This window comes from Oxyura jamaicensis, chromosome 1, assembly GCF_011077185.1.
Source record: "Oxyura jamaicensis isolate SHBP4307 breed ruddy duck chromosome 1, BPBGC_Ojam_1.0, whole genome shotgun sequence".
Taxonomy (NCBI): domain Eukaryota; kingdom Metazoa; phylum Chordata; class Aves; order Anseriformes; family Anatidae; genus Oxyura; species Oxyura jamaicensis.
In genome coordinates this window covers 65937192-65961958 of record NC_048893.1, presented here as the reverse complement: position 1 = coordinate 65961958, position 24767 = coordinate 65937192, and the positions used below count along the sequence as shown (strand labels likewise).

The following is a 24767-nucleotide window of genomic DNA, read 5'->3' as shown; positions in this document are numbered from 1 at the left end:
TGATGACATGCAATGTCATCACTTTCAGAAGAGTTTAACTAGCTTCCTGAAATAAAACCTTGAAGCCAAACTTGCTCCTGGAAGTTCAAGGAAACATCTAATGTATCATTTATAGTTTTAAGCACCTGCTTTGTTGTGCCAGGACATGAAATCATGCTCAGATTGCAAGTCCTAGCTCCAAGGTCTTCACCAGTCACCAGCCCTCAGAGCAACTCCCTGCCTACAGGACATCTGTCTCCAGCCATGAAAACCTGGACAAAGTAACCTTGTCTACAGTCACGTAAACGTTTACCTCTGAGTTGAAATCTAAATTGAGGAGTTGCTCACAAGTTTACACTTCTGAAAATAAAGCAATTCACTGAGAAAGGAAATTAACTAACTAGATCAAACTGTATCAGCTAGTATTTTAAAGTACCTTACGGTCACCTATTAGAGCCACTTCAAACCATGATGTACTTTACCAAAGTAAAAATACAAAATGTCAAGAATAATGTGCAGAGAGAAGAACACTTGTAGTTTCTCCAGCCACCTACGATAACTGGTGGAAATAAGATGCATAAGGTATAGAAATGAAGCCTACAAGACATTGGTAGGAGTTTCCTATGGTCTAGCTGTTTCCGTACTTTCACCAGCTCAGAAGTAGCCTACCTGCTGATAACAGCCAGTTGCTTCAGTTACAGATCACCTCATTTAACAATTTTGTAACAGAACCAGATAATCTCAGTCCAAAATTTGCATAATGTTTTTAAAGGTGAAAAATAATTTTATATCAGCAGTGTATTCAACTAGTGTTTTTTCTTTTTTCTTTTCCAATTTAATTTACTAGTTCTGAAAATAGGCTAACATTTTAAATTATACACCTGTACAACTGAGTATGACACAGACATATCTCTAACGCGTGGCCTGGAGCAATGCAAGAGTCATTTGAAAAGGACTACTGGATCATAACTTCCACAGAGCTGGCAGTCAGAATTTCAATGAAACTGGTAACGCAGATTTCACAGATTGTACCCCACCCAGATTCACAGATGATATTTGTGGGAGCAAAGGAAAATATAGGTTTAAAATAAATGCAAGAGAAACACAGAATAACATTGAATCACTCTAGGTATTTCTAAGGGTTTCTGTTTATCTTTTCTACTTCTCAGCACATAGTGAGTGTATGTTCAAGGCTTTGATACCACTGAGCAAATGGAAGGTATTTAAAATTAGTTTTGTTTCAAATGTAAAATCACAGAAATAAAGATAGGCTCCAGATATTTCTCTTTAGAGTGAAATTTCTGTACAGAAGCTCGATGAAAAAGGAGTTAAAAGCTGCTCCTCAATACATTGTGCTAGGCTGCATCCCTCCTTGTGGACCACTTGTGACATTCTGACCTCCTAACATGCCTGTTAATTAACTAACCTCCTATTTTAAACGTAGGGTGTTATGAACACATAGCTGTTAGGTGGTTAAGATAACATACTATTAAACAACAGAATGAATTGAATGCACAGACCTCTGCTTCCTTAGTGCTACTGCATGTGTACTAGAAAAATTCAAAAATATGGGAATTAATCAATTAAGAACCAAACAATTTTGAATTTAAGGGGCAAAAGCATACTAATAATTCCTCTGTAGGAAAGCTGGTACTGTGAGTTTCTCGTTTTGTCAAATAATGCCTTTTTTTGTGTTAAAGGGAAGGACTAGCTCTGCTGAATTTCAAGTGGATCCCTCTATATGGTGGCTACTTTCCCAATTTCCCAAAGACATTGGGAGACACAGCTGGAAAGAGGAAAGCCACAAAGAATTGAAAAAAATACAACTTTAGATGCTGACATTACAATACAAGGGGGCAGGGTAGGCGCAGATGGATCAGCCTGAGTTGTCAAGTTGACACTGACAACTATTGGTTTGGGCCCCAGTTCAAGGCCCCAGCCTGGCCCCTTCTATCTCCACCACCAGCCCCTCTCGAACTAGGAAGGGCTGATGGGCAACGTTACCTTGTTCCAGTCATACCCTGCCAGTAGCTGGTCTCATCTTCTCATAAAAAGCTAATAGAGAAAGAAGGTATAGGAGGATAACAGCAAAAGCAGGAAGCAGTAGAGAAAGATGCAAGGAGAAGAAACATGGAATTTCATGCTTCTGTGATTCTGTTCCCTGCTGGAGGCCCTGATAACCCAAAGGTGTTGACACGTGCTTACAAATCCAGAGTGTTTGACTTTTAATCATCCTCTCTTGAACATCCTCTTTCTAAAGAATCCATTTCCTCATTATTTCAGTCATTTGTTAAGTTTACTTTCTGGTAAATCAATGTTTACTTGTTGATTTCATGTCCTACCCTTTTCTTATTTACTAAGTAAGACTTAGACACTATCCTTGAATTGCAATTAAAATCCCCCTTCTTTGGATTTATCCAGTCTGTCTACATCCTTCCCAACTCTTCCTATTGGCCTTCTCAGCTACAGCTTAGCACAATGCTGTCTGACCTTCAGTGACTCACCTCAACAATGGGTAGATGGTAGGCCCCAGCACGATGTGCCTTGCACTATTACAACTTTACCCAAGCCAAGAGAAAAGCCTGTGGCATATGGAGACAGCAGAATGAAGTCGTCCACTCCTCTCTGGGCTGTCCATTAGTAGAACAGCTTCTGAAGTGTGGAAGCAGGAAAGAAAACCGAACACAATGGGCTCTGACTTGTCACTTAAAATTTATCAATGACCAGCACAATGGATATAAAGTCTTTTCGGGGTTATTTTCTTTCCTTGAAATCTCATGCTACTATTTAAGCCAGTTACAAAAACAAACAAAAAAGACCAGGAAGAGTCTTTAAAGAAATTATTTCAAACTAACACATCATAGAAAGATATAAGCAAAGAGTAAAATTTCCTATCAGCAACATATTTATGACAGTATGACATACAAACTAATTATATATTCACATCTGAATTACTTGATACATCTTGCAAGTGTCACTCATTTTATGCTGAATTTATTCACAAACCAAAAAAGAGATCATTTACAAAGGGTCTATACTTTATCCAGTCACAAAACTTATTTATAAAGTAACTTCTACAAAAATAATTACTTCAAATTTTCACCAGTGTCACTAAGTAGCGTTTAACTCAAATACTTCTTTTCTTTTTTAAATGTACTCATCTCAGAGAAATGGAGCTACAATGTTTTGCATTTTTGAATCCCAAAGTGGATTACACAAACAACAATTTCATCAAAGATTTTCTACAACAAACCTAGCATTGCTGGCTACATCTTATTATTAAGGTAAGCATTCTTCAAAGAACTGTATGATTGGAAATCTCTTTCTGATAGTGACATTCTATCTGCTGTCTGCAGTTAGAAGAGTCGAAATGAAAACAAAAATTCAAACACACTTTTTTTTCATCTTATCTTTATTGATTTAGACTTCAGAGCTACAGCCAAAAATAGTGCATCTGTAGAAAATTACCACACATGCTATCAATACAGCATCATCCTATGTTTAGAATTATAAGCACTTGACAAACAGCAAAGAGAACATTCAATCTAACATTTTGGCAATGCAGCCCATGAATAGGGAATGCAGAGAGAGGGATTTTTTTTTTTCTCCAAAAAGAAATACTTCTAACCAGGAATGAAAAGCCTCTGTTAAAAAATTAATTCCAGTCACCCTGTAAAACTTACGATGGCTCATTCAAGACATCAACACACACCACTGGAAACTTTGCATGGAATGTCAAATGATACACAGAAGCTATGACTTAGTTACACATACAATGCCATCTTCAGCACTTTGTATGCCATTGAGATGGTAACAGCATACCCAACTACCCAAGACAAACCTCTGGCAGGCTGGGGAATAGGGATCAAATATGCAAAAGTGTGAGTGATCCTAGCCCCAACGAAGATCCTAAAATGCAGCAAGGCTGTGGACAGATCAGGGCCACTAAGAGCATACAGCAGTCCAATGCCAAGAAATGGGACAATGTTTTCAAGGTCATTCAGGTGGCCTCTGGGGAGAAAAGCAAAGTTGTTTTATAGTGTTACATTTTGCTGAGAAAATCACTTCAAGTCTTATTATTTTTCAGCATCTTCGAAGTGTGCTATTGTTAAGGCCCTAACACTTCTATTGGCTTGCTTTACAGCGAGGCCCTGACTTGAATGTATGTTCACCTGACATCACTCTGGTCTCTCTTGCTGCACCCCCATACTTTTATGCTTCTGAACTTCTATATGAAATCTTATTTTTTCTTTAGGATCTTGGTAATATAAGGGACTTACATGAAGTATGTGAGTACAACATGGTGTGCTAGAATGAAACATAAGGAAGAAGACAACAGCTGGAATTCTCCTGTACCCTCTCACAAACATAAATTAAACTGGATGACAGTAACTGCAACTATTAGACTTCATTATTAGACCTTCATGATCTACTCCAATCTTATCAACTCAGTTTTTAGTCTCCATAAAGAAAACATGAAACACCCTATACATTAAACATTCTATGCAAACTTCATGAGCCTCAATCATCTTGAAGAATGTTATTTTTTAGCACCTAAGAAGTCTGACAATTATACTCTTAGTTCATTTTCCTCACTACTAAGCACTAAAATATTGCTAAGTGGAAAAGTGTTTGAAATTTTGAAACCATAGTATAATTTACTAACAATGTGTTGAGACTGAACTCCAGATCTTGAACCCTTCCACAGCCCTTCCTAAACCTTCCCTGCTCCCTTTACCTCTTCAGATAAACTATAATTCCAGCCAAATTTGCTGATTGAAACAACTTGTAAGCCTTACTAATTATGTCAATTTTCACTGCCAACTAGAAACAGAACATGGTACTGTTTTGCAGTTGCTTTTTGAACTCATGTATCATTACAAGAAAACATATCCTCCAGAAATGTTTTTTGGTTTTATTTTTTCTAAAAAAAAGTACAGTGAAAAAGTAATGTTTTCCATACCCATAAACATAACAAATTCCAGTCACTTATCTAGAAGAGAAGCCATGATAAATCTATCCAACATTCTCTGTTGCCTTGAAGCTTGGAATAAACATCCATTAAGAACCATTGTCAGGAGAAAAAAAATGGATGCTCTAACACCAAGGGAGTAATTAGAGACAAGCTGACTTTAGTTCTGCGGAAGCCTTAAACACTGCAGAACAGCAGCACAGGCTTTGAGAATACATTCTTGTAAAAATCCTATCTGTGTAGCTGAGACTGTGAGGTGACTGTCATTCTCCTAACATACTGATTTGAATTAAAAGGGCACTTGGTCCTAAAGCTGGTAGCAATTTAGCTGTCCTCTTAAAATTTACAAACAGAAATTACTCTTCAACAAGTGCCCAGTTCTATGTAACAACCAGCAAATTAAACAACAAATCCCTGAATGACAGAGGGGAAGAAAAGGAAAGTTCAGTATATTTTTATGGCCCACTGAGACCCTCCTTTGTGAGATTTTAATCCAAAAGAGAGATACAGAAATATACTGGCCTTCATGGAACTACAATCATCTACATTTGCAACTGTTCTGAAATCAGAGTTGATAGTTATTTTCTAGATCTTCCGTAATGGTGTTTGAACAAGAACAGTTCATTCACATTTAAGGTTTTGGTATAAAAACTTGGATATAGCAAATAATCTAAAAGCTTCATTAAGGAATAATGATATGGAAAGGATTAAGAATATTAAAGGTTCCTGTGCCTTGTTAGTACAGGTATATCACACAGCATCTCTAATCTTATGATTTTGGTATCAGATTTTTTTTGCCAATAGTTAAATAAAATTAAATAAGCTGCAACATTTAGCCCACTGAACTACAGTTTACATTCTGTCATGAATCTTGCGAAACAAAATACATACGCTGCAGGTTGCACACTGCCATACTATTAATAGCATTCTTCCAGAAGGCTGGCCAACTTTCCTGTACAACTGATACATCAGGCAGTAACCCCAGTCCAATCTAGCAAAAAGAACACAGGCTTGGACTCCCACTCCGTATAATTTACCAAATCACACCCTCATTACAACTCTGGAGTTCCGTGATTTTCATACAATTTCATTCCTCTTCCCCCTGTTATTTCCTTTACACTTTAGTAAAGGATGGAACTATTGCAACTCATGCTGAAATATATTGAAAGCTGATTTATACTTAATATATGCTGATTCACACTAAATCAATGTACAATCATGTTTTACAACCTTCTCACCACTTTCCCCATCCACTCAGGATACTATCCAAGAATGTGCTATTATAGCCAGACAATGACATTATTTGTAATATGCATGCTGACCATTTGAATGTGGAAAAGTTTGTTCATTTGGACAAATTAACATAAAAGATTACTAGAAATAGCAATACAAAAAGGCATGGGTTTGCCAAAGAGAACGTGATGAAATTAGTTCTTTGATTTAGGCTGATTCTGCTACTTAACATAGCTTTTGAAAGACTCCCATGCATTACCTGCGTACACGTTCAACATCTGCATCAGTCCGCAGGTATTTTTTGGCACTCTCGCCTTTACCATATGATGCTGTATCTTCTGGGTTGACAAACGCCTATTTCAAATAAAAACACACAAGACACGTTAGATGCCAAGGATGCTGCTTCTAGTCGAGGTAGCTTCATACAAAGATACGCTCTCTACTAATGCCCCTGTAACCCACGTAACTTACCTGCAGTTAAAAGAACAGAGGACAATACATCATTCAATACAGTAATAATTTATTGAACCTAACCCATGTGTAGCATGCATGCTGACAAGTTAACATAATTTATGCATGTAAGCAATGCCTCTTATAACATGGACAAACACAGCAGATGGCTGAAGCAATGTCAGTGGCCTGAAGGAACATCATAACCTGGAAGGTAGAAGTGTTTGTACTGCCTAAGCCTCTTTTCACTATTCTTGACAAATTATCTGAAAGCCCTTTTGGATCCTTTCCTTCTTCAGAAGTCTATACAAGAACAGCATCCACTCCCATCCTCGTTATTACCAAATAAACTGATCCCTTTCCTTTTAGATAAAAATTTTGCCACTTCTATGACCCTTTATTACCTCCAATACTTTAAGATATCATTTGAAAACATAATTCACTTCAGTTGGTCCAGACTTCAGCAGATGTCTCCTTGCCGAGATGTAGTAACACATGCATTCTGTGAACTGTTCAGGCTATACAGGATTTAGATTTTAAGAGGTATATGATTGCTTTCTGAGGCAGCCTTGATCCCTTCCTGTTAAATATCTTTGGCCTCAAAATTCTGGAGACATTACAGTGCCAGCAACACTCTACCTTCCCTTACTCTACTGCTTTCCTCCATTTTCTCTTAACACTTCATTAGTCTATTTTCTTTTAAAGACTTTTTTGTTTTAAATAAGAAATGAAATGGACTTTATTTATCTGCTTTTAATATTACTGTCCATCATAAGAAAAGCAATTACCCCAAATTAATGAAAGCCCAATTGCCATCTGCACACATATGGATCACAACACAATATGAGCATTAATACAGAACTTCATTAGATCTACATATAGGACCATACAGCTGACCTGCTTCTAGAGCAAAAGGAAATAAGGTTACAACACAGAAATCAGAAATCTGTGTTCTATTTTGAACACATGAGTGCGTGTGGTCTACTAGACTCAACATTCAGCTGTGCCAGAGACCTAGAGAACCATCTGAAATCAGCAGTTGCTCAAATGCCATGCTACTAGGACCTCAGAGGTACTGTGTAACATCACAAACAACAGAATAATTGAGCTGTTTTCTCTTTCATCCAGCAGGTATAAAAAGCAGCATTTCAACTAAGGGACTGCAACAAACTCTGAAGCACATGCTGTCTTGCAGCAGCACATCTCAAAAGAACAATCATATGGGGCAAACCCAGGGCTCTTTCATCTCAGGACCAAGCGTTTCCAAGAGTGGCCAGCAGCAGATACCTAGAGATCACCAAACACATGGCAAACACAACATGCTGCTTCCCATGGGCACCCTTTCCTAAGCTAGATGCAGCTTCTGCATTATTTAGTAATCCTCACTCGATCTTTCATACACTTACCCAGACTATCCATCAATCCACGTAAACTTTCAGCCTGCCACTCATTTTTGAAAATGATTTTTTTTTATGACCTATGTGAAATGGGAAGGTTGAAACAATTAGGGAATGTAAAAAGCTTTGAAATTACTGGATGAAAGGGTTATATAACTCATATCCCCTCTCTGACCCTATTGGTTGGTTATTCACTTAACACAGCTTCATATCATGCTTTATTTGCTTTATAAATTGAATGGCCTGGACACCAACATTATCCACAATACAGTGGAAATTATAGTTCTGAAAACTTCTCATTTAAAAAGAATAGATATGTTTTAGAAGAGTAGCATAAGTCAAATGCAACTGTAAGAGACAGTCTCATAAATATCTCATAATTAGGTTAAAAACATTCTCCATTTGATACCAACAAAGCACCAGCTGGCCAAACCCAGTATATCATTAGGGGAGAGAGGAGAAAGTTGAAATAAAAAAGAAAGAAAAGCACCTGTATTTGAAAGGTGAAAAGAAGAGATGCCTGTGATACCTCTGTATTTCAATACAGATTTCAAGCTCTTCTACCAGATAACAATCCCAATTTCTCACCTTTCTCGTGATTCTGAAGTACGCAGTTATAAGACTCATTAGCATCATTTTTAGGAGAACAATAGTTGCATAGGTAGCATAGGCGCGGAAGACTTCATTGTCAATTAGCTGGGTAAGTTTAGCCATTTCTCCACTTCTCACTGATGATCTTTAAAAAATATTGAAGTTAGACTAATATTAGAGAAGCCCAAAGTTCTGACAAGACTGACAAAACAGCTATTTTTAGCATCACTGCAGTGACAACACAACTTTGGCTCTCTGAAAAAATATTTTTCAAAATATTATTATTTTTTTTAACAAGCAAAATACTCAGTATACTATCACACAAACGAAATTTAGCCAAAGAAACTAGTACACTTTTCAAGTAACAAAAGCCAATTTTAGACCAAGTCCTTTGAACTAGTGAATTTCCCTAAGCAATTACCAGGAAAGAAAGACTGTGATGACATACTATATGTACTAGAGTGTTTAAAGAGGAAAATTGGTATTGCCTACCTTTTCTGTAAAATGACACAATTATAATTGCATTTCAGCTTTCGAACTAGCCAATATCTTCCCACCCAGCAATAATTTGTGATCAAACTGAGTTAAACATGCATTTTCTTCCTTTGAGACCTAGTTCTTAAAAATTGCTTTTAGCATGATTCACGGGCAAAGATTAAGTTGTAATGACAAAAGGCAGAGAACTATTTACACTTTTATCAAGGGTGGTTTCAGCTAATGAAGTCTCTTTTGAAGGCTGTACCAAACCCACCATCTTATGGAGGCGGTATCTTTTATCAACACCATAAAGTTAAGAAAGTTTTGAGGACTGAATGCATACAAAATGAAAAGCATGTCCACCTGCACATCCAATTTGTGCTCTGCACAGAGCAAGGCTTTTGCCTCACCAGCTGCTTTAATCATGCATTTAGTGAGTAGGAATCCATATAACTAGTATTTCTTAGCTCCCAGCTGCTTCATTCATTCTGAGACCAAAACAAAATTACCTTTTTTGTCATAGCTAACTTCAAAATTTCCTATAATATTTCAACAATAAAAAGTTAAAATTATGTACAAATCTAACATTCACTCATTTTGCCTTAAGCACGTTGTCACTGCCAACTACAACCAAACCAGGGAAACTGGACTAGCTGTGAACAACAGAAGACTTGTTCTGAAGGTACATCCTTGGTGATGAGGTGGGCAGGACAGAGGTAAGCAGCTGTTTGCTCAGTGATGCAAATCTAGCCTTGCCTGAACATGTCTAGATGTGGGGATGGGATTTTGCTCCCTCCTTTATCCTTTACAAAAGAGTGCTTCGGTCACTAGGCCAAGCACTGGGTCTAGGGATTATGGGAAACTCAGAGCAACTCTTTCCACTCCCACTGCAGCTTAACAGTTCTAAGAACAACCAGCAATGAATAGACACCGTCACTTTTAACTTGTTATCACAACAAAAAGTAGGCATGATTTCAGATTAAGACCAGAAAAAAAAAAAAAAAAAAAAAAAAAAAGGTAAATCTGTGGCTTCGGAGCATTTTTCCCCCACTGAATTTGAAAGCCACATTGAAAATACATCCAAGAACTATGTAAAGTCATGAAAAACTGTTCACCAAGGTCTCTTTATTCTACCTGCTGGAACTATACCACATTTATCCATTTTCCCTACTTGTAGCGTTATCTTCTTCTAATTATCCTAAATTCTAATTCTCAAGGCCTTGTCTTCACTACAAAAAGGGAAGAGCAAAACCTCACTGAAGACAAAGAGTTCATCAGTGGAAAAGCCAAAATAAACTCTACCTTGTATAACAGATCAGGGTTTAAAGGGATATAATTATTAAAACTATCAGCAGACTGATCTGTAAATGTAACACCACACTGTGGTGTGAATGCAAAATTTAGAAGTTTGGATCCCACATACAGGCTCTTAAAAGCTGAGAGGGGAAGATAGTTAAGCTATGTTGACCTCATTGGGAACCTAACTATGTTAATATTCACATTACACATTATTTTTGTCCCAGTGCTGACAGACTAGGCCTTCCCTGTGCAGTTGCAATTAGCAGTATCAGCAAAATACCAGTTGTGATGGTCTTTTGTTGTTCATTTGTTAAAACACTACTTTTCGAAGTGCGATAGCAAGTCCAGCTTCTCAGAAATATATGCTCCATTCTTCCCCGTTGCATCCTTGAGCTACATCTACCCCTTCCACAAACTGTAGTAATTCAACCCGCCTTCAAAACTCAATCCGTAACAAAACCCCCGCGGCCACGCTGAAGTCACGGGGCTTCCCTAACAAACCTGTGCCGTCCTCAGCTGTGAATTCAAAGCACGTTTCGGCTGCTGCAGGCGTCCAAAGAGAAACTGCGCCCTTTAAAAAGAAAAAAAAAATTGATAGTTTCAAGACGCCCAGGGTGCTCCTTGGCCCGGGCCTAGCAACTCCTCCCCAGCTCGGGGGGCTGCACTTGGGGGCCGGGGGTACCCGTCGCCCCCAGCCCCAAGGGCTCCTCGGAGGGAGGCGATTTCCCCACTCCCCCCAGCCAGTACCCAAGGAGCTCCCTCGCCCCACTCCCAAGCTATCCCTGAGCAAACCCCGCTGCCTTTCTCCCAGCACGGCCCCGGAAGGCGGCGGGCCCGGGGAGAACCTTCCGCTCCCGCCCGGCCGCGGCGCCGCCATCTCGCAGCGCCCACGCACCTCGCCCGGGTCCCCTTGGAGAGAGCGCGCCCAGCGCCGCCGCCCCGCTGCTCCCGGCCGCCCGCTGAACCCCCGCCAGCCACGGGGCCCCGCCTCGCCTCGCCCCAGCGGGCGCGGCGGTGGAGGCGGAGGCGGGTCCGGAGCTGGGCGACAGCTTGGCCCCCGGGGGGCGGAGAGCCGTGCTCCCCCAACAGTGAGGGGTCGGCGGCGGACATGGCCGCTGGGGGCCTTGGGACTCGCTTGGTGGCTCCGCGGGATTGGGTGACCCCGCGGAGGCAGGGTTGAGGCCTCGGCCTTCATGGTTTAGGTGGAAGAAAACCGTGGGAGAAAGCAAAGAGAAAGCTAGCTGGTTTGAACACTTATGGACTTAAAGGCTTTTAAAACCCTGGAGGGAAAGCAAATACCGCAATCCTGGCAGACTTCGCCAGGCACTGTGTTCAGCGATTACACAAGTTGCTAAGTGGTCTTGAAGCTTGCTTGAAAAAATACTGAAAGTACCAAAAAGAAGGGCTGCGAAGCTGGTGAAAGACAGGGAATACAAGTCCTGTGAGGAGCGGCTGAGGGAACTGGGGTTGTTTAGTCTGGAGAAGAGGAGAGACCTTACTGCTCTGTGCAACTGCCTGAAAAGAAGTTGTGGGGAGCTGGGGGTCGGCCTCTTCTCGCAGATAACCAGTGATAGGACTGGAGGAAATGGCCTCAAGTTGTGCCAGGGGAGGTTGAGGTTGGAAATGAGGAGATACATTTATTCTCAGAAAGAGTAGTTAGATATCGGAAAGGGTTGCCTAGGGAAGTGGTGGAGTCACCGTCCCTGGGGTGTTTAAGGAAATGTTGGACCTGGTGCTTAGGGACATGGTTTAGTGGGTGACATTGGCAGTAGGGTGATGATTGGGTGAGATGATCTTGAAGGTCTTTTCCAGCCTTTATGGTTCTATGATTCTATGAAAAATCTCAGTGCTTTCAGCCCCTGGTGGATCTGAACTTTTACCAAAGACAAAATTATTTATGTTGCGAAACCATCGGTGCTATTACAGTTAATCACGCTGTTTTGCAAAACCTAATAGAGGAACTTCAGTGTTGGGCAAGGACTTCTCCCAGCACACCATAATGTGATGAAAGAAGGAAATGGGGTGTTCAAACCTCCCTCTGCTTCTGCAGAGAAAATGGCACAACCTCCAGGGCACTTCTTGTAACTGAAATGATGTTTGTGACTAAGCAGATTATGTAAACAAGACCAATGAAGATGTAGACAAATGTAGTCAGGTGCACAGTAAAAATTTCAGAAGTAGCATATGTAGATATGTATAAAGGAGGAAGGGGATATCATATTTAAAGCTGCATCATTTTGGAAAATGAGTCTTGCATACATGTATTGAGCGTTCATTGAGGCTACTTCTATGATTCAAGTCACATTACATACCTGTGTATGCAGACCTTCTGTGACTTCATGTTAACCATGAAACAGCAAAACTCAGTTGAGGAAGGACTGTAGCTTTGGAACTGTTCTTAAGTACCATAGGAGCTGGGTTCAACAACCTTTGTTCCCACTAATGACACAGCAAATAGTATTTCAGTTGAAGTCAACAAAACAAGTCACATGAATGTGAATAGGTAAGAGAAAGCAAATGTTGCAGATTTTCCTTTCCTAGGGAATGTATTTATTAGAAATCTGGAAATGTTTCAGCTGCTCCTAGCTGTTACTTCAAGGCAGAACTTGTATCTTCAGAAATATCTGTACACAACCTAAAATGTATATCCCAATCACATAGTCTAATTAGTCATACTACGATAGAAATATAATTATATTCTATCATCTCCTGTTTTTCTGATTGATATTCCTCTTTATCTGAAGCAAGTTTAAAAAGAAAGTAAACCTACTAAGTTAAACAGAGTTAAACTAAACTCACGTTATTATACTTGAGAAGAAAAGCTGGTGATGGATTTAAATGCAGTTCTCAGAACCAGACCTGGAGATATGAGAATGCTAGGAGATTGGCAATTTTCAGTAGATATAGGGCGGATATTAAGAGATGCAGAAATGCAGCTAGAAATTCTACAAAAATCACTGTTTCATTTGGATTTCTCTTTTCTGTTTTATGGATTCTACAAATTTAGATTGATTTGTGTGATCTTAATAAACACTTCTGAAACAGAAAGCTACCAGTCTTTGAATTCTGAGGCCAACATTTTTTCCTACCACCATGGAATTCCCCTAGTTATAAGGAAGGCACAGAAAGAAGTTATGAGGAAAGGAGGGAGAGAAGAAGGCAGGAAGGAGAGGAGAGAAGGAGGAAAGAAAAGGAAGAAAAAAAAAAAAGGAAAGAAAAGGAAGGAAGGAAAGAAGGAAGGAAGGAAGGAAAACAAGAACTGAAGCCAATATTTCTTGCAAACTGACTCGTTAAGAGTGGGGGGAAGAGGAGTCTAAATAGAGTGTAAAATTGGGGCCATAGTAAAGCAGAAGTGAACTTGTGCTCAAGGTCTATTTTCTCTTAAAAGTTCGGCAACAGCACAAAGTGCCTGTACAACATTTGAAAACTGCTGTGATCTAAGTGAGGTTAGATACATAACTATGGTGGTAGTTGCTCCTGAGGGACCCATTCTCACAGCCCTCACTCATGTGAATTGTCCCTTTGATGCTAATAGGATTACTCTTGTAAATCAGTGATGCCATATCAGCCTGATGCCCAGGGTTATACTGATCATGAAGAGCTTGATCTTGCAAACCTCATTCATGTGAGCAACCCTTTTTCATGACAATTTTCCCATTGACTTGAAGAACTATCCATATAGCCAGAGACAGTAGAATCAAGACACAAATTTAGGGTCAGCATAAAAGTAGGAACACTAGAGTTTTTCATTTAACCTCCAACAAGGAATAGATATTGCCCACTAAGTTCAGATAAGTGTAATCATTCTCTTTTGACTGCAAGGAAGGTGAGGGAGAAGCATGTATTGATCAACCCCGTTCCATCCTGTCTCCTTCTGTGGCTCCATTTATTCATCATGATTAGACTGGTTAAGAATGTAACAATATATTTTCACCCCACCTGAAGCTTCTGTTCACCACCCCACTGGTAACATAGTTATTTCCTCAAACAGCTGTTCTGTAAAATTAGCAAATAATACCTCCTGCATTATATCAACTAATGATTTGCAGAGTAAAACAAAATAAGAACACCAAGATTCAGTACATATTTAGTTTAAACCTGAATTACTGTTTAAAGCCAAAGGGAAAGTGTTAAAAAAATGTTTAGTGTAACAGACCACAGTCAGTTTTTGTGCTGCTCTGTTAAAACCTACACCCTCTGGTTAGAAAGCACTTTCACTATATCAAATGTTGACACCTATGTAATTTCACTGTGATTCACATGCTTCTGCTTCAGATCTCAAATTGCTATCAAGTTTCTCTGGGGAACTGCTTCAAAAGCAGCAAGAAAGGATCCTTCTGCAGTTAGGAATGCTTGCTACTGGTTACAACCCAGGATCCTTCTGCAGTTAGGAATGCTTGCTACTGGTTACAACCCAGTGAAGGCTACTCTGGTATAAGCAGACTTTTGCTTGGGTTTAGGGCTCCAAAGCATCTGTGCACACCCAGTGTGTCTCTTCTAGTAATTCAGTCATGAAGATCTGAATTCAAAAGCTCAAATCATGCACAGAAACTGAAGCGATATAACCATGCGTCAGGAACAGTTTCACCAAAATGTATTTCTCTTGCCTCATTAAAAATGTCTTTACAGTTCCCTGTTTTACCAAGCATAAGGTAAATGCTGTTTTGTACTACAAAACATCATTCTTCACGTTGTGAGCTCTCTAAAGAAGGGTGTTCTGTGTTTGTACAGAACCAGCCTGGCTGCATTCAAAGGGTTCACAAAGATGGCCACTCACCAGTGCCACTAGGTAATAAAAACAAGCCTTTTCATCTTTTCAACAGGTACTTGGTTTGCACACGTTTGTGATTCTTGTGTTTGCTTTTAGAACAAGCATTCATTCCAATAGGTTTTTATTCATGCTACTATTTGGAGCACAGCAATTCTCAGTAGTGGAATTCAGATTGTTTAAAGAATCCCAGTCACTCAGAGAAGGATACAGCATATAACGTATTTGCCCAGTCACAGTAGGTGGTGACCACAAAAAGTAGAAGGAAGGTGAAAGGAGACATCTCCGCAAAGCACAAGAATGGTCATGTCAGATGTTTTCCTATTCAGTTACACATCATTAATACCTTATTCAAAAGTCCCACAAAGCTCACTTGATAGTTATTTAAAGAGACAATGAGTAAAGTTATCTTCTGAAGTTGCTTGCTCCCTTCCATCAAGTAGCATCATTGCTACAAGGACCACATAAGACAGGGATCAAAAGTTAGGATGTGGACATATAAGAAATACTCAAACACATGAAAAAGTATCCATAGACTGGTGTCCCACACAGCTTGATGCCCACAAGCTTGGCTCAGAAGAGTCAGGGCAAGCATATAGGTGAACTGTTTTAGTGGGTCTATTTATAAGCATATCATGGAACACTGCTTTGATTCTTGCTTGTGCAGACTGCAGCAATGGACCTGCCTCTGAAGATAGCACAGAGCCACCTTTGCAGTTGACTGGTGGTGACTGACATATGTGGTGAGGTATTTAAAGTTATGTGCTGCACTGAAGTGAAAAGAGTGTTAACCTCAGCTTCTGTGAGGCTGTTCGATCTGTAAAATTGTTTTTCATTAGAAAAGCAAGATATTTCATTTCAGTAAAGGCCATGAGAGAGTCGCTATCATTACAGTGCTCAGATGTGCCAATAAAACAGATTATGCAGATGCCGTAGAAGTTACTTTTAAGCTCATCCTGTGCAGAGAGTTATTTGTTAAGAATTATTAAACGCAGCTTGCAGAGCAAAACTCGATCCTTTAAAATAGCACAGCAGTAGCAGAAAGAGAAAAATATTTATAAAAGCTGAAAGATTTATCAAGTTTCACTTCACAAGTTGAACAAAGTCCAGAGAGGAGTCAAAGTACATAGAGCAAAATGAATTTTAAGACGTTGAGTTTATAATCATTACTGGAAGAGTCCAGTAAAAATAAGTTTTCCTTCTGGTAGTACTACTGCTCTGCTGTAGTGGCACAAGAGAATTACACAGCTGGAGACGAGTCTGGGAGGTTTCTTGCTACATTGCCACTTTAAAGACGCAAGGAGGCTTGCAGTCAGTTTAAGTGAGCTACCGAGAAGACACTTGGCTGATAAAAAAATACATAAACAGAAGATGCCAAGGTATTTGTGCATACAAGAGACTCATAGAAGTGAACAAGCAAAAATGTTACACATAATGGAAAGTTGCATCACAACTTAAGTAAGGATCCCAAGGAATGCAGAACAATAATAAGTCCTCTTTTTGGATTCCCTCCTTTACCCAGTTCTGCACATATATTCTTCCTGGTCAGATCATCCACTCAGATTCTTTGTCAGCCTTTACTAACTGTTTGTATTTTCAAAAAAGCCACCAGTAACAACTTTCCAGGAAGCATCCAGAGAGAGATTTGTACTCATTCTCCAAAAAAAAAAAAAAAATTGTTAAAAATTTCTCAATTCTTGAGGATCACAGTCTTCTATTATTCTAGTCCATGCATGTTACTCAACTTTGCATGGGCCCAGAAAGTCAAGGCTTCTTTGCACAGAGTGAAGAAATAAATATAAGCCCATCTGATTTACCTACTCTTTGTGAGGTGGGGTTTCTAGGTCTGTTCCGTGGGCACTTCCTTACTAAGCTGCCATAAAAATTAAGAAGCAATTCCTAGCTTCACTCACGACTACCTCTCTCCTACGTGGGCTGCAGCCTTTTATCAGAGCTGTTGCTAGTCTGTCATTTAGCCACAGATGGGAAAGTTTGCTGCTGTTAATGGAAAATCTGTAACAGGGAATCTGTGATGTATCCCATCTCAAAATGCACTTTCACAGACTAGTTAATTACTGCAGCATCACATTGCTGAAATAAAGCTAATCTTGAGGAGAGGGAGGAAGACATATTAGCGGTTTTGCACTTCTATGACAGACTTTGCAGGTAGAGAAACTGAGAACCCTCTAGCATCTGAAATTTAAATTACATACAGCATTTTAGATGGGTAGAATGTAATTATTGCCAAGCTGGAACTTTGCTAAGTGCATTTAAGTTCTTCAAATGTCGGCTGTGGCTGTTACTGTGCCTGCTACACTGCAGACTGGAAGTTGGAAAATCCAGGTTAGTAGGACGTATTTGGGTAGAATTAAATGAATTTTCAAGTGTTTGTGATTAGCACAGCTGCAAGTGTGAAACCTTTTTATCTATTCATAAAGCCAAACTGCGCAAGTCTCATCAACTTCATAGCAACTACTCTATAGCAATGTTATCTCAGATCTGAACTTTCCTCCTCATTGTCTAGAGCACTAATACCAGCTTTCAGAGCACGACACCATAACTCAGTGCTGCACAGGCAAATCATTTAATTGTGCTATTCAGTTCTGATGATCTTAAACTCAGGATGAGTGTCCTGCTGTTCCATTTCTGAAATTCAGAATGATGAGGCTTGAAACCAAAGAACATCAGCAGTGCCTGAATGAGAACCAGTCTTATATGTTGCACTTAAAGTTACCTTTGCGATGAGGAGGAAACTAAAACTAGTTTCAGCTTCCGCCACTTCATTAGCCCTGAGCTGGTTGCTGGTGCAGAAAAAAGATGCATCAATAACACCTGTTAGGAAAGGGCTTACTGCCCTGCAGTTGTCTGTAGCCAAATAGGTAAAGTTATAAAGTCAACTTTGAAAGCGCTCCATAATCATACTGTGTTGTTTTTATACATATGTAGATGTAGGTATTTAAGTAAAAGAGTAAAATTGCTAGGCCCTGTTGGCCGAAGCAAGTTCATTTTTCCCTGAGGGTGCTGAACAGCTCTGTGGTGGTATGAACCTTTGGTCACTGATAATCTTAACTGGGTTCGTATCGCAGATGGATGTGAATAGGCTCAAAGGCCCCCTTGCCCATTATTAATCACCTAAAATTGGAATTGTGTACACAATGTTTGTATGCATATCACTGATGTGATGTGAATAGAGCAGCTTCTGTCTGGCAGTTTGGAGATACAAGAGCTGAAGGCTGACAACAAGAGGTGCACTCCTGCACAGATGGTTACTTTTGTGGAGTAACCATCTGAAATAAATAATTCAAGTGCTCTGTGTAAGCAAGGTATTGATCAGTAATAATCACCTCTCCTAAGCCTCTGTCCTGAGCTGTGGGTAGGCAGCTCCACACTGGCACAAATCACTTACCTGGTGGGAGGGCTGTGGGGTGGGATTCTGTCCAAATGACAGATCAGAAGAGGTGGGAAGAGGAAACAAGCACCCCTGCTTTTGGGTCTCTGTTGTCATGCTGCAGGAAATGAAGACTAGAGATTCCTGCCTTAAGCAATTTGTCTCTCCCAAGCTCACAACTTGGAAGAAGTTGTATAATGAATGCGAAGTTAGTACCTGCTGTTCAGAGAGGAATGAGTACCCACAGAGTGCTCATCTGGGAGTTAAATTTGTGTGCAAGTTGTGCTTATTTAAGGGTTAAGAGGCAAACTGTGTAGTCAGTGTGAGTCAAACATCATTGTTTTAAAAAATCTATTATCTGCAATTGCAGGGCCTACCCCAGCAGTACCTTTGCAGTATGCAGAGACTTCCCAGGTAGCACAGCTATTTTTATTAGCAATCTCCCTTCCCCCAGCTCTCTGCACTGTGCCAAGTTTAGAGTCAGCAAAATGACTTGGAACCAGTACATTTTATCCCCAACAGGCCAACCAACTGCAATTAAACTGTATTACCATACATTAGGCTTTAAAGGGGTTCCTCTCCTGCAGTATATAAAACTGCAAGGGGAGAGAGAGAGAAGGGAAAAAACAAAAACAAAAAACAACAAAAAAAAACAACAAACAAACAAAAAAGACATTTTGCATGTAATGGGTTAATGTCATCCTTGATGTAAGTGCATTGACTTCAGTTGGCTAGGGATGAATACAGACAATTCAATATTTAACAATCATCAACAACTTTTGCTTAGTTGGCAAGAAAAGTAACAATTTAAAGTCCAAAGCCTTCCCTGTGCTCTTTCCGTCTTCTTGAATCTTTAGTTGGTTGCAGTAGTTCTCTGCTAACAGGAATGACACTCTGCAGGGTTGGCTGTTGGGTATTTTCTGCTGCAGTGCAAGATTACTCCTCATGATTTTATGGTGCAGCCGTAGACTTTTAATAGTCACCTGGGACAATTATTCAGATACTGTATTGTGCAGTAAGATTACCTTTGAACAGCTGCAGAAATACTTAGCAGAGACATGCTCCCTAAAGCCCTGGGATGGGAAATAAAAACAAACAAACCACAGCAGTAAGACAAGAGTCTGTGTCTTGCTCTATCTTTTAGCTTGGGAAAAAAAAGAAAAAAAGAAAAAAAAAAAAGTTTTGCAAATGATTTAAAAGTTAATTGGGGAAAAGACCATTTTTCATTTAGTGACCTATGTAATGCTATAATACCCAGTAATAGGCTACAAATTCATATTCAGTCACTACACAAACACAAACCCTCTCTGGGCAAAGTTGTGACCCAGTACATGGTGCTTTGCCAGGCAATTCTCATTAAAAAGATGAAGAGGTGATAAGACAGGGATGCAATTATTCTCTCTGGTAGTGATGTTCTTTGGTGCAGTCCCATTTACAAAGAACATCACAAAATCATGTGTTCTTCATGCTAGTAGAAATGGGCAATTTTATTTTGCATAACTTCATCCTTGCCATTCTGATGAGTACTATGCCTTAACAAAAATACCATTTCTCTTTCTTTCCCCCAAGCCATGATAACCAGTGTTTCGCTGTTACACTCTGTTGCAACTAATTATTTCTCTGCCACTGCAATTCTAACTAGTCCTTGTGAAAATCTATTGGCCCATATAACCCAGTTGTGGTTTAGCTTGATGCTCCATGTTTTAAGTCTCACTCTACAAAGGGAAATTCAGCTGCACTGTCTTTTTAGCTTGAAAAAAGAGTGCTCGTACACACATAAAATTTTATTGAATCTTTTAATAGCTTTCATCGTATCTGTCTGGTCATCAAATCCTGCCCCCAGCTCTGGACTCAGAAGGGATTTGAAAGTACAGCAAAGGGACAGAAGTAGCCTTGCTTAGTTTGGTCTCTGAGAAGTGTCCCTGTTTCTTTTTCCCTGCCCATGGGCAGTTGGTGGGGGCTCAGTGGGCTCTGCTAATCCACTACTCAACTATAACATAACCACTTTTATTTTAAGACAGAGTTCGAACATTTCCTTAGCATTTTCTTCCAGGATGACCCTGCAGACAAAGTCAAGCTGGGAAAGTGTTTTGTACTTAAACACAGTGTGTGATATGTTGGGAATTTAGTGGCTTGGTACTGAAAGACTGCTTGTTCACTATTCACTGATGCATGCTTCAGTGAAGTTGTTCTTGATTTATAGCTGGATAAGCAAAACCAGAATCAGACCCTTGCTTCTCATTTCTATGGAGCAGGTCTGAGCCTTACATGCTCATGCGTTCATTCTATACCTCGGTCTCACCGCTTTGATTCATAGCGTTCTCCTTAATTTGGTACATGCAGGCTTCCAGACTAGATCACACAGCAGCAGGATAACAATCCTCAGGAGAGCATTTCAGTTTGAGAAATTCATGAAGAGGGTGACTTTGCTGCTTGCTTTCAATGACACTTGTGGAATAGGAAAGAGAAGTGAATGAAAAGGAATTGCCAGCCTGATTCCAAATGCATGCTCTATTATACAGCAGATGACAAATAGCATCCTCAATAACATAGTTCTAGTAGCTGTGCCAGTTTTTGCTGTGTTGTTTTTTTTTTCCCTCTGTAATCTTTCTTTTCACAGTTAGGGCAAGGTTTTCTTATCTGTGCACAGTGCACACAGGAGCTTTGTACTACTCTCTTATGCTCTTCTGCAGAAAAAGTAGTCCACTGGCCTTGTCTGGAGTGGAGGTTAGCAGGAAGAACAGAGCTTCCTTCTGCCATGCAGCAGGGAAAGGCCTTGAGTTCACCCCTTTCTTCTTCCCTTCCCATCTCCTGCACCCTGACCAAGAGGATTGGATTTACAACAGAAGAGAAGTCACCACATTGTGAGATGGTACAGATCTAGGGCTGGTCACTTCTTCATGGAGCAAAACTGGTTTTCTTCTTGCTGGTTTTCTGAGCCATGGAATATCATATGTATCTCTCCTTACTCAGGAATGATCACAAAACAGTAACTTTGCTCTTTTTTTCAGCAGTAAAGGGCCAATCTCCTATTGGCTAAGGCATTTTACTATATGTTGAGTACATTGAAGTTGAGGGGAACAAAAAAAGGCCTTGACAGTAGCTACAGTGACTGACCAGTTCATATATATGTGTATATATATGTGACTGTAGGAGCTGTGCAATAATTGAGAATTGGAAAGCGTTCTTAAAATAAATAAATAAATAAAATTAAAAAGTAACCAGGTTACCACCCCAAGGACAGGAGGATTTTGTCCCGTTCCATGGAAGAATGGCTTCCCACCCTGGCAGCTACAGCAAGAGTATTCAGGACTGAGCTCCTTCTGCTCTTTACCCTACCCTAATTTCCACACACATAAATATTTTCGGAGGGCAATATCTGATTATTGCCCTCTAATGGTAGCATGAATGGTCTTCATACTAGAAAATTACTTTCTTGTGAAGCTGAATAAGGGATTTTGGTGAATTATGCATTGAAGAGATAGTAGGAGAAATGTGATTGACTGTATCCTAAGAGAAGAACAAAGCAAAGATACCTGACATAAATCCTCTTCCTAGTCCATGTCATATTGTCCTGGGAAAAGTATCCCAGATTGTGCTAATCGTGAACTAGATTTATAGCTCTGGTGCAGTAAAGAATCTACAAGAAGCTACGTACTGAGGATCTCTGTATTATGAGGGAGTGTGGAACACAAAAAGTGAAATGAAATGTAGACAGTCATGCTGTAGATACTATTAGAGTTGTCCTTTAAATATAATTTGCCTTCCCCTTCCAAAAATACAGATTAGAATACAGTCAGAGAAGGGATGGGATGTGTGTTAAGACAAGGGAAAATTCTGGTAACATTACTTTAGTATTTCTAGTGAGATTGCATGACTGCTATCAGATAAATCATGTCTGGGTGGATACATATTTGGGCACTGCAGTCCAATAGACTCTTGGGTAGTAGCATACCCCAATTTCAGAATTAATTTATTTGCTTTGTTGAGTTTTCATTCCACCATCACTACTTCCTTTAAAAGGTTCTTTATTTTGTGATGCATTTAATTTTCTGTTCACTGGCCCCTCAAGATTCTCTGTGTGTGTGTGCTCATGCTATTACTGTTTGTAATGTTGTGTGCTTGAAAATGGTGTTTGTGGTAACAAAAATTAAATAGGCATATGTGTGCAAATCTAATCATTTACTGCCTTGTCAAAAAAACTCATTTGTTTCTGTTTCATGAGATCAGCTTATTGACAACAATTGTCAAAAACTTATTCAATAGCAGTCATATTCATTCCTTTTACATATTTTCTTCTTGAAACTTTATAGCCCATTTGAGCTCAGAATAATCATCTACCAAACAGATCTTTTCCAACAAAAGTTTTTCAAAGCCTCCTTTAACCCTTTTTAGGGGCTTAAGGTGTCTATATAATTTTATATTTTGTACTGTACTACTCAGACTCAGCAAGAGACCATGGAGTATAATTATCTTAGTCATGTGCAGTATGGAACACTGTACATACAGTCACACTGAGAGCACTTATACAATAGTTTATGATATCCAAACAAATAAAGGATGTTTTGAGAATCATAATGTGGTCCACGTTGGCCAAATTCCATTTCTAAGGCTTTGTATTGTGGGGAGCTACATGATTAATTAGATAACTGAACCTGAGGTAGGGCAGGTAAATGACAACCTTCCTAAAAGGGCAGATAATACTTAATATATTGTTCCCACTTCCTTATTCCAAGGACAGGAGCAGAAAGGCTTGTTATATCAACCTCAACAACGACCTGAAAGAACTACAGGAAGAGGTGAGAAAATAACTAGTCAGTGATGACAACTCAGTTCTTGATCCCTCCTGTGCACCTGACTAAAATATTGGTGCGACAGTCACATACTGTCATTTGCTGGGAAGCGAACTAAGATCCTGTGCTTGTTTCAACAGCCAACTGAACAATTAATTGTCTGATGATGACTTTTGGTCACTAGTCATCCTGACATGCTGATAGCAGAGATAAAGATTTCATGCTCCACTTCTAGCCTGTGAGCTTCATACTCTGTGCAGTAGCTTTTGATCTTTCAGATTGTGATCTGAAGTCTACCAAAGTTAACGAAAAGACCAACTACTTTAGACCTTGTGTTCAGTAAATGTTAAATATCCTTTCCCATTATACTCCATATCTAAGCTCAATTAAAAGCTCAGGTTCATGAATCATACAGTGACCTCTAGGTTGAGGTTGGAAGGGACCTCCGGAGATCATCGAGTCCAAGCCCACTGCTCAAGCAGAGTCACCTAGAGCACGTTACACAGGATTGCATACAGGCAGGTTTTGAATATTTCCAAAGGAGGAGACTCCACAACCTCTCTGGGCAGCCTGTTCCAGTGATTTGTCACCCAAACTGTAAAGAAGTTCTTCCTCATATGGCAATGAAACCTCCTGTAGTTCAATTTATACCCATTACCCCTTTTCCTATCACTGGCCACCACTGAGAAGAGTTTGGCCCCATCCACTTTGCATTGTCCTCTCAGGTATTTATAGAAGTTTTTATCACAAGCATGTCTTAGAACACTTGATCCATCCCTAATGAAGGGCAACCTTTTGAAGAGGAAACTTCAGCCATTAAGCTTACTCTAGCGCAAAAGCCAAGTTCTATCCTCCCTTGGGCTGAAACTAGCTGCTCTTTGTAGGTAAGGCTGCAGGATTTCACCTTTAACTTCTTAGACTTGTAATAGGGCTAAGTGACTATCACTTGTTTGAGGGTGTAGTGTTTTCCCATCCTGCTTTCATTGTTCTCAGCTTTTAGCACTGTACTGCATGATGCTCTCAGTCTATTCATTGCCTTTCTAGTCTACAGCAGTCAAGGCAAACATAATGTCCAGCAGCATAAATGAACCCTTTTATCCCCCTCATAACCTGATAACCCAAGGGCACATTCTAGCACCATATATTTAAATTATGTGTATGTTCACCATTACTCTTGGTCCATGTTTTTTTTTTTTTTTTTAAATCTTTCATGAAGTTACTTCAGTCATTTAGTTCTGAATTTTCAGGTGTACTGTTTGATTTATAAGCTCTAAAAAGCCTGTCTGAAGTTATACCCACTCTACTTTCGAAGCCAGTTCAGGGACTCTTATCACCTCTACTTACCACTCAGTATTCCCTCTACTGTACTCATGACAAGGCAGATAAATTGATATTAATGCTACATAAGGGAGGTCAAGGG

The 24767-nt window shown here is 39.7% G+C and overlaps 1 protein-coding gene and 1 long non-coding RNA gene across 5 annotated transcripts; one reads left to right on the top strand and one right to left on the bottom strand.

Annotated features, from left to right (window-relative positions):
* The first annotated feature begins 994 nt into the window (after positions 1–994).
* LOC118178519 lies at positions 995–24059 on the top strand. The gene is made up of 3 exons (XR_004756176.1): positions 995–1007; positions 15460–15469; positions 23773–24059. It is a non-coding gene; the product is annotated as an uncharacterized LOC118178519 (long non-coding RNA).
* Positions 3177–11436, bottom strand: MGST1 (microsomal glutathione S-transferase 1). 4 transcript variants are annotated; one of them, XM_035347101.1, is made up of 5 exons: positions 11294–11436; positions 10833–10969; positions 8620–8767; positions 6444–6538; positions 3177–3990 (listed from the first exon to the last, which is right to left on the bottom strand). In XM_035347101.1, exons 3-5 carry the CDS (start codon positions 8743–8745, stop codon positions 3744–3746), a joined length of 468 nt encoding a protein of 155 aa, XP_035202992.1. In that variant the 5' UTR covers positions 8746–8767; positions 10833–10969; positions 11294–11436; the 3' UTR covers positions 3177–3743. The 4 variants fall into 4 exon arrangements, with proteins under 4 accessions (XP_035202992.1, XP_035202981.1, XP_035203001.1 ...); XM_035347090.1 differs by having other exon boundaries at positions 10900–10969; XM_035347110.1 differs by lacking the exon at positions 11294–11436 and adding an exon at positions 11146–11192 and having other exon boundaries at positions 10900–10969.
* Positions 24060–24767: the final 708 nt, after the last annotated feature.

Coding starts and splice junctions, on each gene's coding strand:
- MGST1 (XM_035347101.1), bottom strand. CDS start 8,745: ATGGCTAAACTTACCCAGCTAATTGACAATGAAGTCTTCCGCGCCTAT. Junction 6,539..8,619: donor ACTTCAGAATCACGAGAAAG/GTGAGAAATTGG, acceptor TATTTGAAATAG/GCGTTTGTCAACCCAGAAGA. Junction 3,991..6,443: donor GATGTTGAACGTGTACGCAG/GTAATGCATGGG, acceptor TTTTCTCCCCAG/AGGCCACCTGAATGACCTTG.